A 17,969-nucleotide genomic window follows, 5' to 3' on the forward strand; every position below is an offset into this window, starting at 1 on the left:
AAAAAAGACAATTTTTTCAGCTTATGACATGACAAGTTCACTAAACAAATCACAAATATTGTAGTTCAGAGGTTTAGAATAAATTTTGGGGTTTTAAGAATTAACAGCTCATTTATCACTGCTATAGACTTCCTTCTATTCTGTCGGTTCCTAAACTCCAGTAGAATTAAGTGTTGTCCTCTAAAAGTCTGAGCATCTAATGCATTTGTTTGTATGTTTTGATATTTGTATACCACCAATGAATAAAGATGTACTTTGAAAGGCATGGAGTTTGTGGTGTCTGTGCAAAAAACTAAGCAGTTAAATCTTGATGAGCACATCATTAATTTTTTTATTTTTTTAAAAAGCAGCTTTATTTTATTCTAGGTTGAACAGCCAAAACACCTGTTTCAGAACTATAACAACATATGAAAAACAACAAAAACATAAAAAGTTCACAAGCCCAGCAGCTACCGCAGGAAGTGCTGTTGGGATCCATTCAAAATCATTTTCACTATGATTTGCTCCTGGTTCCTGTTTTCCATTATTCATCTGTGTGGCCGTTTAGCTGGTCATCATCCGTGGGGCAATGCTCATAGACATCAGCTCCTGGAATAAGAGCTTACAGGCGTACGGCATCCTCACCAAAGAGATCTGAAAGAACAGAGCCGAGGAAGGGGGTCACGAAAGAGCTCATTTTAACGTCTTAAATATGAGTTCTATAATATGCTCATTAGACCATTTAAAGTAAAAGCTCATGACTTGCTATTTGTGGGAATTGAGCCAAAAACCATCCCTGAGCCTTTAAAGTCTCAATAAAATAGTAGAGAATTAGAGACAGATCTTTTCTTCTGTATACTGATTAACAGAGTGAAAATGATTATCAAAAAAGAAGAAATTGAAGGGCAGGGTCTTGGTTCTGTGAGAAAGGGGTGGGTTTAAGCAGACTTAATGATTGGAGAAGTCTAGCATATGTCAACAGAGAGATGTCTCGAAAGAGTTATGCATAGACAAATCATTCACAATAAAATCAATAAAAAAAAAAAAATTTGAAAGCGTGAAATTTAATTTTATACCAACTTTATTGACCACTTGACCCAGTAAGACTGGATATTAGCGGTTACTCACCTGTGTCTTGTTGCGGCAGCCCCTGCACTCATAGGTGTGCGTGCGGGTGTTTGCGATGGCCATGAGGCCGCACAGGTTGCAGACGTGGACCTGGTACGGGTCAGATGCCTCAAAAAGCCTCTCTTTTAGGAACTGAGCGGCACCGTGAGCGATCTGACAATCACGTTCCATCTCTCCAAAACGCAGCCCACCATCACTGGAGGAAAGAAAACAGTTAAGATCTAATAGGTGATTTACACATAAAAAAAATTGCTAGCATAAAAGTGCTGCCATCTCACCGTGATCTACCCTCCATGGGCTGTCTGTTGAGGATCTGGACCGGACCACGGGCCCTGGAGTGGATTTTATCGTCCACCATGTGCTTTAGACGCTGGTAGTATGTGGGTCCGATGAAGATCTGAGAGGTGAGCTTACGGCCAGTGAACCCATTATACAAAACCTGCAATAATAAATACTACCATTAGAACCACGTTTCAACACATCTAATGCATTCTTAAGGGAATAGTCCACCTAAAAATGAAATTCCGTCATTTTACACACCCTCACGTCATTGCAAACTGTATGACTTTCTATCTTCAGTGGAACATAGAAGATGATATTTTGAAGTCAACGGGAACCGAAACTGTTTCTTCAATTCTTCAAAATATCTTCTATGTTCAACAGGAGAAAGTCAAACAGGTTTGGAAGGACATGAGGGTGAGTAAATGATGACAGAATGTTAATTTTTTGGGTGGACTGCCACATTGGCAGGTAGGAGCTCTTCACCTCATTGCCTCTCAGATGGTAACCGTATTCTGACAGCAGGTTGGAGACCTTTTGTACATTCACAGCATCGTTGAATGGCGTGGCATCACCAATCTCTCCTTTGTTAGCAGACACCTGAACAGAAAAGGAAATAGTGTTCTGAACGGTTGCATATTTAACACAAAAATGACTAGGGTTGTAAATTAAGAATTGGTTCTTATTCAGTGTAATGGAACCGAATTATGGTTTTGTTAACAGTAACACCTCTTTCAATTGATGGTTGAATTGCATGCAAAAAGTATGCAAAAGTATGACGATTTCTAAACAATCGGCTCTTATGAGTTATCACTCACAAACTCAAACTCATGAGTTATTGGTTCAAATCAGTCTAAAAATTAAACAAATTAAAAAAAAGATGTCATGTCAACCTTTAAAAGAACTGAGAACTGTTATTGAGACGTACTAGACGTTTGAGTTAGAACTGGTTGTAGATAAAGATTAAAAGGCATTTATAACATTTTGTTAAAACATCATTTATAACATAATTTGTTAAAATACTTTTTTTTTTTTAAATCATTAAATACATTAAATAACATGAACAATGGAAAAAAACTTCTACTTCTTGGCTAATGTTAATTTCAACATTTACTAATACATTTTTAAAATCAAAGTTATCTCTGTTGATATTTAATGGACCTAAGATAACAAGAAATAATAAATGACCAGTTGTATTTTTATTAACATTAACACAATTTTCAAAATTTCAATTCAATTCTTGGATTTGATTTCAATTTTGATTCAATATTGACTCATTTGGATAAATATTAGGTAGGCTACAGTAGATAGGCTGCATGTTAATTTCTCTCAAGAAAAAAAAATCTCACATAATGTTTTAAACATACAGAGAGAAATTAAATATAATGCGGTTTTCATTATAACAACAATTATGTAATGACAAGTAAACATATAATAAATATGTAATATAGTGCACATATTTAGCAAAATACTCCTCTCTATAGCTATTTTTTCTAGTCAACTAACGTGCTGGTCATTAAATGGATTTCCTGAGTAAATGTAACGTTCTGTGACAATTGTTCTCCTGCAGTTTTATTGACCTCTTTCCGTGGTTGAAAAACACTGGTTGATCGATATTATGTATGAGGCATATAACTTTCGGTAAGTTGTACTGTATCTTTAAATAAAAAGTAACAGATGATCGGTTTACTTGAACTGAGGCGCAGCGATCCGTCACATCACATTTACAAGCGCCAAAACGGCATTTATTGTCTGAATTTCGTAATAAAATGGACAGAACCTGAGAGCTGATATTGTTTTCATATCATAAGTAACCTGCTCTGTCTAGTCCTCTAGTCTCTGCGTGAGAAAATGGATGTGTGGCGTGAGAGAGTGTGAAAAGTGTCTATTGCGTGAGTCTCAAGCTGAATGCGTCATGCTTCTTCTCCATGTGTGGATTGTTTACATTAGACTAGAGTGCGCACTGCGCCGCATGCACACAGTGCTTATACATGTGGGGATTGTTTACATCAGAGTGCGCACGTGTTTTGCGCAGCATATACGCAGTGTTTTTTAGGCGGTTGATGGAAAATAAGGTAATGTGCGTTCTAAAAATCTAAATTCGGATCTATTATTTTTCACGGTATTTTGAAGTGCCCGCGATAACAATATCGTGCATATTCATTACCGCGATTTATCGCATTACCGCACGTCTAGTATATATATATATATATATATATATATATATATAGGATTAACTGTGGAATGTGTAATCATTACCCCCAAAAAAGGGCACCTTTGTAGGGCACTTTTCTGAACACATGTTCCCAAAATAAACATCTGTCTGTAATGTAGACAACGAGTTGAAAAAAGAAGCACGATACGCAGGATTAGGAGCAGAAAACCAAAGTACCTTCCCTTGCAGACACTCGATCAAATGGCCGACTGTCATTCTGGAAGGGATGGCGTGAGGGTTGATGATGATATCTGGGGTGATTCCTTCACATGTGAATGGCATGTCCTAAAGAGAGGAAAATTCACAGCTCAGGTCAGACACACACTGCATCTGCGTTTGGGTTTCATAGTGACTGTTTACAATGCCTTCGGCTGTAAGAGTCTATGCTATCATAAGCTGTTTAAGAGCCACATCCTGTGTACAAACCTTCAACTGCAGGCTAGTCTAAACAAACCTAGCAAAAGCATACACATTCAGTCTCGTTCACATAAAAAATGAGCACTACAACATTACATCTCCCATTACACAAGTTTTGAGTCAGTAAGACTTTTTAAAAATAGTTTATTACTTTTATTCAGCAAGGATTTCTTAAATTGATTTAAAATGACAGTAAACATCTATGTTACAAAAGATTTGCATTTCAAAAAATGCTGCTTGTTTGAAAATTAATTTCAAAGTACCACAGCTTGCACAAAAATATTATAAGCAGAACATCTGTTTAAGCATTAATAAGAAATGTTTCTTGAGCATCAAATCAGCATATTAGAAGGATTTCTGAAGGACTGTGTGACACCTATGGAGTAATGATGCTGAAAATTCAGCTTTGCCATCACAGGAATAAATTACATTTTGAAATGTATTAAAATAGAAAACAGTTCATTTAAATTGGAATATATTTTACAGTATTACAGTTTTTGTTGTATTTTTTTATCAAATAAATGCAGCCTAGGTGAGCATAAAAGACTTTAAAAAAAAAAAAAAAAATTAAATTCATACAGACCCCAATGGTAGTGTCCCCTTACCTCTTGTCTGTACTGGATACCGCAGGTACCCTTCTGACCGTGACGACTGGCAAACTTGTCTCCGATTTGTGGTATACGAACTGAACGGACCTGCACAAGACAATTTAAATTTAAGCATTTGCACTAAAAGTGTTTATTAATAAACAATTTTTATGCTGATATTTGAAAGAAAAAAACAACAGCATTTGGGTTTGGAACATACTGAGGGTAAATAAATGTTCATGTTTGAGTGAAATATTCCTTCAAGATTGGTAAAAAAAAAAAAAAAAAAAATCCATTCAGATTCAAATCAGTACATACTCTGATTTTGCAAAACTTGTAGCCCTCCTGGTTTAGCGTGACCATGACTTGATCAACGATTCCGGTTTCACTGGTGCGCAGGAACGTGCTGCAGTCTCTCTTAGTGTAGCGACGGTTGGTGCTATCCAGCTCATCATCATTCTCGGGAAGAGTTACGGTTTTGCCAATGATGACGTCCTCACCAGACACGCGCACACCGGGAGCAATCAAACCATCGTCATCCAACTTGTCATAGATGGCGTGTCGCATACCTTTAGAGAAAAAAGGAACAGAAATGGTAATAACACATAGCTTGCAGAAAGGTTCTGTAATACCATGTTCTAGCCAAGCATGATGTAACAAAACAAAGCAATAAATCACATCTCCATTTTAATCTGAAGATTTTCAGCAAATATCGACAGCATTGCACAAGATATTCAGACTAAAAACTCATTGGACCACAAATGTAAACAAATATAATATATTTTGTTGCTTCATGTAGTAGAGGACATAAATAAATTATTTAATGCTACAAATATGCTGCATTGTCACTTCCTAGGATAAAGAGAAGAGTAAAAGCACTAGAATTGCACCTTGACAGGTCTCTCGGGTGGGTTTCTCAAAGATCTCTTCCTGGTCAAAGCCTTTCTTAGATTCCTGTTCCTTGTACGAGCGGTAGAACACAGACCTGAGATAACAGACAGTTTAATCAAAACTTGAACTTTGTGAAAAGAAATTGTAAGCATAGTTTCACATTGATTTTGACAGCTAAATTCTAGTATCAGATACCTGAAGAATCCACGATCCACAGCCGAACGGTTCATGATGACAGAATCTTCCTGGTTGTATCCAGTATATGATGCAATAGCCACAATGGAATTGATACCTTTTAAGAAAAATGTGCATACATATTACAGTTTTTGAGGCTAAATGATGTCGGAATCATTGATAAACTACTGTTCAAAAGTTTGAGGTTGGTGACATTGTTTTTTTAAGTCTCTTATGCTCACCAAGGTTGCATTTATCTGGTCAACATACAGTAAAAAGAGTAATATTGTGAAAATAACTTTTTTTTAATAAAATGTAATAATTTCTGTGAATGGCAACAGCCATTTCTTGTGTCACATGACCCTTCAGCAATCATTCTAATTTGCCGATTTGGTGGTCAAGAAACATTTCTTATAATCAATGTTGAAAACAATTGTGTTGCTTCATATTTTTGTGGAAAGAGTGATACTTTTTGTTCAGTGTTGCTTGATGAAAGAAGAGCATTTATTTGAAATGGGAAGCTTTTGTAACATTAGAAATGTCTTTACTGGTAGTGGAGACACGGATGCAGCACTACTGTTTAATGTAAGAAATAGATTACCTGCCGGCAGCTCTCTGAAACGTAGATACTCCATAGAACGAGTCGTGACTAAGGGTTTCTGGGGGTAGTAGAGCACATGTGCCAGGGTATCCATTCGCACATGGAAGTTGGTGATGTAAACTCCCATGGCTTGTTTACCCATAGCAGACTGGTACGTGTTTCTGGGAGACTGTAAACAGGAGAGTGCATCATTTAGACACTATATTATGCAAGTTCTTCAGATACAAATAGTTATACTAGAGTTTGCAGATGTTAAAATTCTCTAAAATGTTAATATATCAACAATACTGCATGTTGTAAATAGGTATTATATAGGACGGTACCTGGTTGTGATCAGGGAAAGGAATAATGGATGCACAGACACCCAAAATCATGGACGGGTGGATCTCACAATGCGTGTAGGTGGAGCAATAAGCCACGCCCTTCTCCTGAAGGTCATCGGGGGTCATGGCCAACATTACAGTTTCCTCCTCTAGTGTGTCAATATATTCAACCACACCACTGGCTACCAGGTCCTGCCAACTACACAGGAGACAGATACTCTGTTATAGAGGAACAGGAAGAATCTGAAAGCAGTCTGAGATGATATTCTTCATATGTACCTGTAGTTGTTGTACTCTCTCTCTTTGAGCTGGTCAATGTGTCGTCTCTTCAGCAGAAGTTTCTGTTTTTCCACAATAAGCAGCGGACGGCAGATCCTGCCAGCGTCTGTATAGATCCTGATCTCCCTCTCACGAATATCTCTGATCATTGACACCTGGACCATGATGAAAACAAGATCACAATTAGGTGCTGTACACAAAATAAATGTTAAACTGGAGTGGTGCAAAAACAAAAACAGGGAAAAGAGATGTCACACCTCAGACACAATGATGTCCATCTGTCTCCTCAGCTTCCGTAGAGTGTTCATCAGCTGCTCAGGGTCTTTGTGAATACCCACCCAGCAACCGTTCACAAAAATCTTAGTTGCACTAAAGGAACAAACACAAATTAAATTGTATAAATTCAATAAAGATTTACTAAAAAGAAATATATGAACAACATTGCGCAATCACAAAATGTTTCACTTGTAAAGCGTGCCGATTTCAATGGTGTGGTGCTGCCCCCTATAGAACAGGAAGACACTCACTCTGCAATAGCAGCAGGGGAGATTTCCTCCAGGTTCTCCATGCTCCACTCCTCCAAGAACTCCAGGATGGGGGACGGCTGAGATCCCACAGAGATGTAGGCCATGAGAGCTAGATTCTTTACCAAACCTACAGCATGGCCCTGCAACAAAACAATTACACTCCATCTTAATTACACTCAACCTCATTGAAAACTTGAGCTGACATTCACATGCATACTAGTGTTCAAGGGTCCTACCTCTGGGGTCTCCGCAGGGCACACCATACCCCACAGTGTGTTATGAAGCTGCCTGGGTTTGGCCAGCTTGCCGTCTCGTCCTATAGGCGAGTTTACGCGGCGCAGGTGGGAAAGAGTGGAGGCGAAAGTCAACCTGTTCAACACCTATAAACAAAAAGTCAATGAGGATAGTGTGTAAACTGTTTGCAAAAAAGCTTAATAAATGTATGCATTTGTACATACATAGTAGAGCAAAAGGTAAAATAGGTAAACCGACATAAACTGAAGAAAAAGCACATCACCTGAGATACTCCAGCTCTGGCCTGATGGGCTTTCTTCACATCCCCCCAGTTGCCTGTGGCCAGGGAGTACTTGAGTCCGTCAGAAATGATGCGGGTCTTAATGGCCAGCTCAAGATTAAAGTCCTTCCCCCTGTCAATAAACTTCTGTGCATAGATCCTGATCTCCTTCAGCAGGTTCTTGAACATTCTGTGAAAAACACAGATGTATGGATTTCAATTTTGGATGTGATGTCATCTTGAAACATGCACAAGCATTATTTTATTAATGCACCTTGAATGCTTAATGAAAGATTTTTTGATTCTAACCCTCTGAAAAGAAACGCAAGCAAAGGTCCAGCGAGATCGAGCCTCTTGTTGCCATAGTGATCTCTGTCATCCAGCTCTCGTCTGCCCAGAGCAGCCAACAGTAGTCTGTGAACCATGTAACTAAATAAAGAGAAAGCAATCAGTTTGTACATGCATTACACAAAATGTTAAAAATTAAGTAGATATGTGTGTATACGGTGTATACATATATATACACACACACACATACATACACACTTTTTAATAAAGACAGTTTAATCTGTAATAACATACCGCGAAATTAAGATTTTGATCAGAAATACAGTAAAAATAAAACACTAATTCAAACAGATTAAATTGCATTTCGGTTTTTTTCTATACTATATGTTTTTCAAAATCTTACGGACCACAAATGTAGAAGTGTAAGACAACAGGACAAACTCATAAAGCTATTTTACCCTAGAAAATAAGCTTTCTTGGTCTCGCAGAAATCTGATACACCAACATGTGGCAACACCTCCTTCTGCAAAACCTCTTTAGCATATTTGATTCTTCTCTCTTTGGTGACACCAGGTTTAGCCCCTCTGGAGCCAATGAAGTTCAGAGCCACATTCTGTTCCTGAATCACAAACGCCTCGTCCAAAGATGGCTTCACCTGGAGGGGAAAAAAGCAGAGTACGCCGTTTTTACAAATTAAATCGTACTTCTAAGGGAAAACTCTACTAATCACAAGAGTGCTTCATTTGTACATTTAAGGTGACATACCATCTCCATCATCTCAGGATCATCAAAGTCATAGATGATGTGTTCAAGGATGTCTCTATCAGACACAAATCCCAAAGCACGGAACACAATGATGATGGGAACTTCCTGCCGGATGTACGGCAGAGTGGAAACAATCCTTTGGCCGATGGCACTTTTCTTAACTCCCTGGACAGAAGAAAAAACATATAATAAAAAAGATGCACAAGATTCAGAGCAAAAATAGTTCATGAATCCAAAAACCACACAACTTGGCTCAATCTGCAAGCGAAATACTTGCTTTTACAGTCAGGAGATACTGACCTGTCCTCCACGGGCCATCATGCTGACCCAGATGGTGCTGGTGGGTCTGGAGGAGTTCTCCAGACATGACCTGCACTCTCCAGTGTAAGCATACTTGGAGTCTTTCTTAGCAAACACATACACTGTGTTAGTGGCCATCTTCTCTTGAGCAATCAGGACCTGGACAAATGACAGAACACATTGAATCAAAACCAAACAAAATTCAAAAGATTTAAAACACAATTTATGTTATACTGCAAATGACCAATTATTCACAAACAAAATAATTATGCGATTATGTGTGTAATTCTGTGTTTTTGAAACAAAACCAACCTTCTCTGAACCATTGATGATGAAGTAGCCTCCAGGGTCCAGTGGGCATTCGTTCAACTCACAAAGATCACGATCTGTCAGGCCGCTCAGCAGACAGTACGTGGAACGGAGCATGATGGGAATTTTGCCTATAAATGTTTTCTGATGCTGCGTCTGCTGTTGCTCTTCCCCATCCTTTATGATAGTCTTTGTGATGTCCACATACAGAGGGGCGGAATACCTGCAAGTCACAGCGTGCATTCAGATACACTGCCTGCTCTCGTGAAACCTGTGGGAGTCGGACTTTTAAAGTTCACACTAAAACATGCAACTTAAGAATGCTCTAATTCAGCTCTATTAAAGGCTACTATAGCATATTTAATGCACAAATTTATAAGGTCTCAAAATTATCAACAGGATCAAAACTTTGATGTTGTACAAAATCGATTACATGATTTCTGTTGTCTGACAGGTCATTCTGTATCAGCAAGTAAATAGGTTTTTAGCATAATTCTAAAAACACCCCCCTTCAGGTTGTGGTACATGTTTTTACTGTGAAAACCAGGATTACCCATACTTTTTTTATTTTATTATTAAAAGAAATAAATCAAAATGTGAAAAATCAATGAGAAACAAATGAAACATCAGGCTTTTGATGAGCATTTATTTGTAGATCTATCATCATTGTATTGCATTATATTGTATGTTTTCCTCCCACAACAAAAATCACAAACCATCGCTAATTAAACTTAGCATTTAAATACTATCTTACTAGTAAGAAATATAATTAGGAGATAAAGAGTAACCACTGATATCTATATGCACCTTATGAAAAACAAGTAGATGAGATCAAAGATCTTATTGATTGATTTTATAAACTACCAGAATTTTCATTTTACTTTCTGGCAATATAAATATCAGCAGCAAATTGCATGTTTTTGCTTGATTTGGATTCTATGGTGAAAAAATTGGTGGGGTTTTTTCTCCTCAAGTATGATCTACGTTAATCTCCTATATCATACTATATGAGCCATAAAAGCCAAGGGATGGGAATTGATAAGAATTTAACGATTCCGATTCCATTATCGATATTGCTTATCGATTCGATTACTTATCGATTCTCATTGGGTGACATAAGTACAAATTGATTGTTATATCTGATCAGAAGACACAGCACAGAGTATTATTGGTGTGAACCTATACTGGTGTTACGTGTTGCAAGCTGTAAAAAAAATAGGGTTGCAAGTGATGTATTGTTATGAGGCGCCGTCATACTCTCATTGAGTATGTGCGCGAGTTTGTGTGTGCGCGTGGAGAGTTTGTGTGCGCACGCGCGCGTCTCATATAAGTATGTGCGTGGAGAGTTTGTGTGTGCGCGCGCGCGTCTCATATAAGTATGTGCGTGGAGAGTTCCGCGCATCTCGTGTGTGTAGAGTTTGCGTGTACAGTATGTGCGTGAGTGACTTTGGTGTGTCGTTGTGCATTTCATATTTGTTTGCGCATTCAGCAGTATACATGTATGTTTGACTACGTAGTGTGTGTGCAAGTGTTTCATATAGCCTATGTGTGCGTGAATGAAGTTTGATTTAAGCTCTAGACGGCGCCTCATATATTGGCGTCTTTTCGCGTGAAATATAACCAAACTTTAAAACGCTTCTGCCTCAATGCCATGTTTGCTGCGTTCTGAACCAAAACAAGGCAGCGCGTGTGAGACGTCATGACACATTGGCAACGAGGGGAACCGATAAGCGGAATCGTTAAGCAGGCATACTAACGGTTCCAAGGAATCGATTCACTGGGCACCGGTTCTGAAGAAGAACCGGTTCTCGATTCCCATCCCTATAAAAGCCTGATCTATCAAATATGATACTCAACAAAAAAACATTAAAAAAAAATAAAAGTAAAAAAATGTTCATACGTCAGGCTTTACAGGGTTAAACTGCTCTCAAACACTGAAGGACATCACTCACGTGAGATTTCGGAGTCTGGCTTCGTTTGGCATCATAGGTGAGGGAGCACCATCTCTTTCCCAGTGAGTGGGTTTGGACAGGTAGATTTGCTCAAACTTCAGCAAGTACCGAGGCTGCAGAAAATAAATCAAATCAAAATCAGTCAATTCACTTTAGAGAGTCTCATAAACACATATATGATATCAGACATCGAATCACTCACCGGCTCCTCCACCTCTCCAGATGTGTGCTGGGCCTCAGCCTGCAGGTCAATGGGTGGAGCATCCTCCACAATCCTCTGCACAGACATCTGGATGAACTCATCGAATGAATCCAGCTGCTGTCGCACCAAACCTTTTTCATCAAAATATGAGCTGGAAAGAGAAAATGTGACAAGAAACTAGCAAAACAATGTCAATAAAGTTTAAGATTTATCTTATTAACTTTAATACTGCATAGATAGAATTAAGGTTAAATTAAAGTTATAGCACAAAAGCAATAATGACAGCTAAGTTATTCAACAGGTTTTTTTCTTTACCTGATAACAATCCAACAGGCCTCCTGCCACAGATCAGGGGTGATTTCATCATCATCTTCATCATATTGGATATCTACAATAATTACAGAACTTAAAGTTATTTACTAACACAACGAGTGCAAAACAACATTGTTGCTGACAAATTAAGCTTACTAACAAATGCATTACATTCACTCTATTAGTCTAAAATGGAAGACACTCATTAAATACTTGTTCTAGATACAAAGGTAGAATTATTATAATATTAAGTTTGTTTTTCTTAACATGCCCATTTGCGACAAAGCTAACCTTAGCCTGTTAGCCAATAACGTTGTGTTAACGCTTGAAACTAGTATCTCTAACCACACATTTCACAGTAATAAAACTATAAATAAACAAGTATTGCACTTATATCGCCAAAACATACCTTCGTCTTGATCATACATGATATTTACTGGTGAATAACTTAACTTCTGGTTAAACTAAATGGAGATTATCCGCGCACCCCACTGTACGGCGCTTTATGTCTGCGGTTGCACCGCTATGAGAATGATCAACACAAACGGCTACAGAATTACACGTCACTTCCGGACCAAGTGTTTTTATTTTATTTATACACAAGCATTTACACGTCTGTGATTAAGTAAACCGTAGTTTTAATGTTAAATATGTTACATAAAAATAAAATGTTTTACCTAATATTCTTTGTCCAATTTTTTTCTCCGGTGACGTATATTGTACGCGCGGCCCTCGGTATTCTCTCACATGGGTTCGTTGTTTTCAAGGTTGTAGTAATTGAAGCGATGTGATTGTTATTTTAACATATAATAATGTACAAGTTATTAAGAGTGTCGACATTCCAATTCTACACTCGTGCGTGTTTAAAACATGTTTCAAGACCGGAACATGAATGGATGTGGCGGTTTCCACGGTCATTTGTTTCCAGCTTAATATCAAAAGACTGTGTAACCCATTTGGGCACAAACCAGAGGTGCGGATCATCCAGATGTGGGGTTTCAGGTCTGAGATGTTACAGCAGTCAAAAAGGAGCTAGAGTACCAGCATTAAATCAACCTCAGGAATTATACACATTAGTTGAGCCAGAGAAACAAGAACAATTTGTGTTCCCGGACTTTGATGAACCAGTGGAGAATGAAGAGGATAAACTGCCAGATCATCTTCTTTCAAATGAGCTCACGAGTAATGTAGAAACAAAGCCAGTGCATGAAAAGCCTGGCAAAGACATGCACATTAAAGGACTGGAAATGCAACTGAAGCATTTAAAGGGCTCTGGAAAGTCTGAAGTGGAGGACAACTCATTGATTGAGTTCCACGATGAAGGATTCCCACTGGACCGACGCACCAAATCAAAGAAGGTTAAAAAGCAGCAAAAGATCTATGGCACTCCTGATGTGGAGGTGGAAGTCAGCGATTCCTGTTGCTCTGGCTGCGGGGCCCTCATGCACTGCACTGACCCTGAAATCCCGGGTTACCTGCCAAGTGAGAAATTCAAAGTGTTAGTTGAAGAGGACAAACTGAAGAAGGCAATATGTCAGAGATGCTATTTAATCAATCACCACCATAAGGCTTTGAACGTCACTATGTCCAAAGAGGAGTACACAGCGATTGTCAAGAGAATTAAATCAGAGAAGGCTTTGGTGCTGCTGATAGTGGATCTTCTGGATCTCCCCGACTCCATCATCCCAGACCTTCCAGAGCTTGTTGGGAAGAATAAGCACATTGTTATTTTAGGAAATAAAATAGACTTGCTGCCTGGAGATGCAGAGAATTACCTGCAACGTATCAGACGTCAGCTGGCGGCATACTGTGCCAGCATGGGCATTTCTACCAGTGATACCAAGGACATCCACCTCATCAGTGCCAAAACAGGTTATGGTATAGAAAACCTTATATCAAGACTGCAGTCAACCTGGAAGTACAATGGAGATGTGTATTTGGTCGGCACGGCCAATGCTGGCAAATCCACGCTGTTTAATACTCTACTGGAATCAGATTATTGCAAATCCAGAGCCTCAGATGTGATCCATAAAGCTACTATATCTCCATGGCCTGGTGAGATATTGATTTTGAGTTAATTGGTTGCTTTTACAGACAGAGATACCGTATTTATGATTACATAAGAATAAGATACGTAATATGTTGATTAATGCAATGTTTGCAGTTCTGGTTCACAAGTATATAAGAACAGAATGTTTCAAGGCACAAAAAAAAGAAAACAAAGACCTTTTTAATTAATGCGCTTGACCCTTAATGATTAGGCTGTTTAATGAATGATATTGCTGTCGAAGTTATTTAAATTGTTAAAACATTTCTATCTGTCCTCTGTAAATCTAGGAACAACATTAAATCTGCTGAAGTTCCCCATCATCAACCCGACCCCCTACCGGATGTTCAGGCGGGCGGAGAGACTTAAACAGGCGTCTCTTTTGACTGAGGAGGACATGAATCCTCAAGAACTGAAGAGAATCAAACAATTCAGCAAGCAGGGATACTTGGTTGGTGAGTTTGCAAGTTTAGTTTTTTTTTAGGTATCTAGATATTCTCTGATATTAGAGACTTTTAATTCATCTCTATCGGCTGATATTGGAACTGTAACTGTGCATGGTCATTTCCACTATTTGTATATTTAGAAAACCTTTGCCATCTAATGTTCAGTTAAAGTTCATCTTTAAAAACACTTCACTTATAAAATAATAAATAATAGTGTTAAATAAAAGCACAAAATTAATATACATTTTTCATACTGTACTTTATAAAGTTGTGATGTCTAAATACACTTGTAGCATTTAAAACGATTGATTTTATTTTATTTGTTTACTTTTAATGTTTAAATGTATCATTATTTAGGTAAAATAATATAGATTATAGATAATCTTTTTCTCATTATAGTGCAAGTTTTAAGCTCTGAAGGAAAGGAAAATGTGATATATGATATATATGTGTGTATGTATGTATATATAATTGTATTATTATATTATATTTTATTGTTATATAATATTATAGATTTTAAGTTTGAGGCAACTTCATTTTCTCTATTATTATTTTTTTTAGGTCATATTGGGAGGACATTCCGTACAAATCAGTCACTCAAGAAAGACCTTGTGGAGTTTGATCCTGACAGTCTGAGCTTTGGAGAAGACGCGGAGGAAGGTGTTAAACAGAATCAGTCCTTGGACTCCTCCACAGACGCAGAGCTCACATACAATGAAATCAAAGATGCACACTGGTTCTATGACACCCCAGGCATCATGAAAGAACATGATGTGAGTCTCTTCATTCAAACTGTACTTCATTCAAACTGTACTGTGATATAATTATGTTCATAACTGCAATAATTTATATGTTCCCTTATTTTAAAACATCTATCATTATGAATCATGTGCCACAAAGGGTTTTAATCCAAATGCAACTTTCCAGGTGCTCAGCTTGTTGAATGATCAAGAAGTGAAGCTGGTGGTTCCTACACATGCCATTACACCGAGAACGTATCTAATGAACCCTGGTATGGTTTTGTTTTTGGGGGCTTTGGCACGTATTGATTATTTGGAGGTAGGAGTTTGTTTGACTTTGGAATACTGAATGTTTTGCTGCATCTGCCCCACACTAAGATAATTTCAATGTTCTGTTACTCTCTCTAGGGGAAATGCTCTTGCTGGTTAACAGTTGTTGCCTCATCTCGCATCCCGATTCACATCACCAATTTGGACAAGGCTGATGCAGTCTACCAGAAACATGCTGGGAATATCCTTCTTGCAGTATGTATATACTGTATATATATATATATATAAATGTGTGTGTGTGTAAAATGAATTCTACATGATACTACATTATTTTGTGATAAGGTTCCATCTGGTGGTGAGGAGCGCATGAAAACTTTTCCACCACTTATTGCTCAAGACTTTGAACTCAAGGGGCAGGGCTGCAACACCGCAATTACTGACATCAAGATCTCATCAGCAGGTAATTTTTAGAAAAATTGTCAAGCAGAAAAGCAGACTAAGCAATGTGTTGAATAAATTTTCTGATTCTTTAAAATTCTTTCGATCTTGGTGCCTGCTGCCTTTCCAGGTTGTGCTGGATGTCTAAATTGAATTGCTTGTTTAGATAACACTCAAATCTAGAAATTTGATTATAACTTTTTTACAATAACCTTTTCCTTTTCCAACATGTATTTTTCCACAAACACAAATTTCATGATATTATATTTTTTAAAATGTGCTTGGTTAAACCAAGACCTTCTTTGAATTTCCAGGGTTTTTTAATGGAACTCATATGGTATATTTGTGATACTGATACCACTACAGTACTTTTGTAAGGGTTTATAGTAAGTCTTTATGGTCAAGTCTTATAGTCCCCCTGTAGTCAATCATTTAAAAATCAAAATAGCAAATTTAAATGTTTTGTCCTGTGAAAATAATTCTGTCATACCTTAAAATAGCTTGAATGTAACAACACCCTTGCTTCATTTAGTATACGCGGCTCCTTTAATATGCAAATTAGCCCCGCCTCCACTCACTCGAGCTGGGGCCTCCTGATCCACTCGCTCAACTGTAGTAAATAATACACGATAATTCAGCCATATATGTTTGAACCAGAAACTGATTCAGAATTAGAAGAGAGAATTATACAGGGTCGTCTACAAGTCGATTATCAGAATGGTAATGCGTTTTATGTATCGCTCTACAACGTCAGACCCATTGACGTGATTGGTTACAACAGATTTTGTGGCATAGAGAACAGGGGAGAAATACAATGGTGTTGACTTTTATAAATTTGCACGTGGTTTGTCTGAAAGCATATTTAAAACACCACATAGATATATAAACCACATTAAAAACTTGATTTTCACTACAGGGGGTCAGGCCCAATAAAAACAAAATATATATATATATTTGAAGAAACTTCAATTTATGTCATCATTTTTCTTGTTTCTTAGGCTGGGTTGCTGTGACAGCAGCTGAAGGAGATCAGCTGTTTTTGAGGACTCACGCCCCTGAGGCAGCAGGACTTTGTTTGCGCTACCCGCCTTTGCTGCCCCACATCGTGAATCGCAAAGGACAGCGAATCAACAAGTCTCCCGCCTACAAGACTAGAAAGCCACAGGCGCTGGTGGACATCGGTCTGTCTGTGAAAGCAGCCGAGAGACTCAACGTGAGAAGGAAAAAATGAAAAACATTTAAGTGCTGCTGAAGTGCAAGTTGCTTTTCAAAATATTGTTCTGATTCAACAATGTATTGCTTGTATGCTACATATTTTTATACTAAATGTTTATGAATTGACCTGACAATGAAATGTATTTATATATTCAGCCATTTAAATAAATAAAAAACATAAATAAACAAAACTGTGGCAAGAGTTTTTATTTTATTGAAACATCCTCTGCTAAGCATACAGGTCACACAGTAAACTGTTTTTGCAGATCATTCATAAAAAGCTAAATCGAGGGGACAACATTATATAATATTTCAACTGATATAATTTGACTGCTATTACTAGGAAATGGAAAAGACAGTCAAACACTTGATTACAAAGATGTGTAAATGACAACAATCCAAGTTGTGAATTGGCAACATGCTATTCTAAAAAAAGAAAAGCAAAAAATGCAGTGCTTAAAAAATAAAAATGTTTACAGTGATAAAGTATCCAACCGTCCAAGAGTTTTTCAGGGGCCCTGTGGATGGTTTTGAAGGAGCACCACACCTCCGTCTGAGGCCTGGGATTTTACCCCTAAAACTCTACCAACTACATCTTGCTTTGGTAATATATCCAAAAATTCAATATTGCACTTAATGCACTAAAGGCAATTTATTTCTATATATTTAATTTTTTTCTCCTTTTTGCACATTTTAAGGTTTGTGGCAACAACACATTCACACTCATAAAAAAACTAAAGAAAGTCAGTCGATATCAGTTGAAAGTCATAT

General features: G+C 37.7%; 2 protein-coding genes across 2 annotated transcripts; one reads left to right on the forward strand and one right to left on the reverse strand.

Moving 5' to 3' along the window:
* Positions 1-326: 326 nt before the first annotated feature.
* polr2b (RNA polymerase II subunit B) lies at positions 327-12,590 on the reverse strand. Its single transcript, XM_056237620.1, has 25 exons — positions 12,452-12,590; positions 12,046-12,118; positions 11,731-11,881; positions 11,529-11,641; positions 9,580-9,799; positions 9,268-9,426; positions 8,968-9,132; positions 8,661-8,857; positions 8,224-8,343; positions 7,918-8,104; positions 7,637-7,780; positions 7,401-7,540; positions 7,131-7,242; positions 6,874-7,028; positions 6,595-6,793; positions 6,272-6,440; positions 5,692-5,788; positions 5,496-5,590; positions 4,924-5,174; positions 4,624-4,713; positions 3,779-3,886; positions 1,873-1,986; positions 1,386-1,546; positions 1,108-1,303; positions 327-633 (listed from the first exon to the last, which is right to left on the reverse strand). The coding sequence occupies exons 1-25, from the start codon at positions 12,468-12,470 to the stop codon at positions 544-546; spliced, it is 3,525 nt and encodes a 1,174-aa protein (XP_056093595.1). The 5' UTR covers positions 12,471-12,590; the 3' UTR covers positions 327-543.
* Positions 12,591-12,764: 174 nt separating this feature from the next.
* Positions 12,765-17,341, forward strand: noa1 (nitric oxide associated 1). Its single transcript, XM_056237604.1, has 7 exons — positions 12,765-14,097; positions 14,380-14,544; positions 15,097-15,308; positions 15,463-15,594; positions 15,684-15,800; positions 15,888-16,005; positions 16,982-17,341. Exons 1-7 carry the CDS (start codon positions 12,855-12,857, stop codon positions 17,212-17,214), a joined length of 2,220 nt encoding a protein of 739 aa, XP_056093579.1. The 5' UTR covers positions 12,765-12,854; the 3' UTR covers positions 17,215-17,341.
* Positions 17,342-17,969: the final 628 nt, after the last annotated feature.

This window comes from Rhinichthys klamathensis, unplaced genomic scaffold (genome assembly GCF_029890125.1).
Source record: "Rhinichthys klamathensis goyatoka isolate OS25496 unplaced genomic scaffold, OSU_Roscu_1.1 h1tg000491l_1, whole genome shotgun sequence".
In the NCBI taxonomy this organism is placed as follows: domain Eukaryota; kingdom Metazoa; phylum Chordata; class Actinopteri; order Cypriniformes; family Leuciscidae; genus Rhinichthys; species Rhinichthys klamathensis.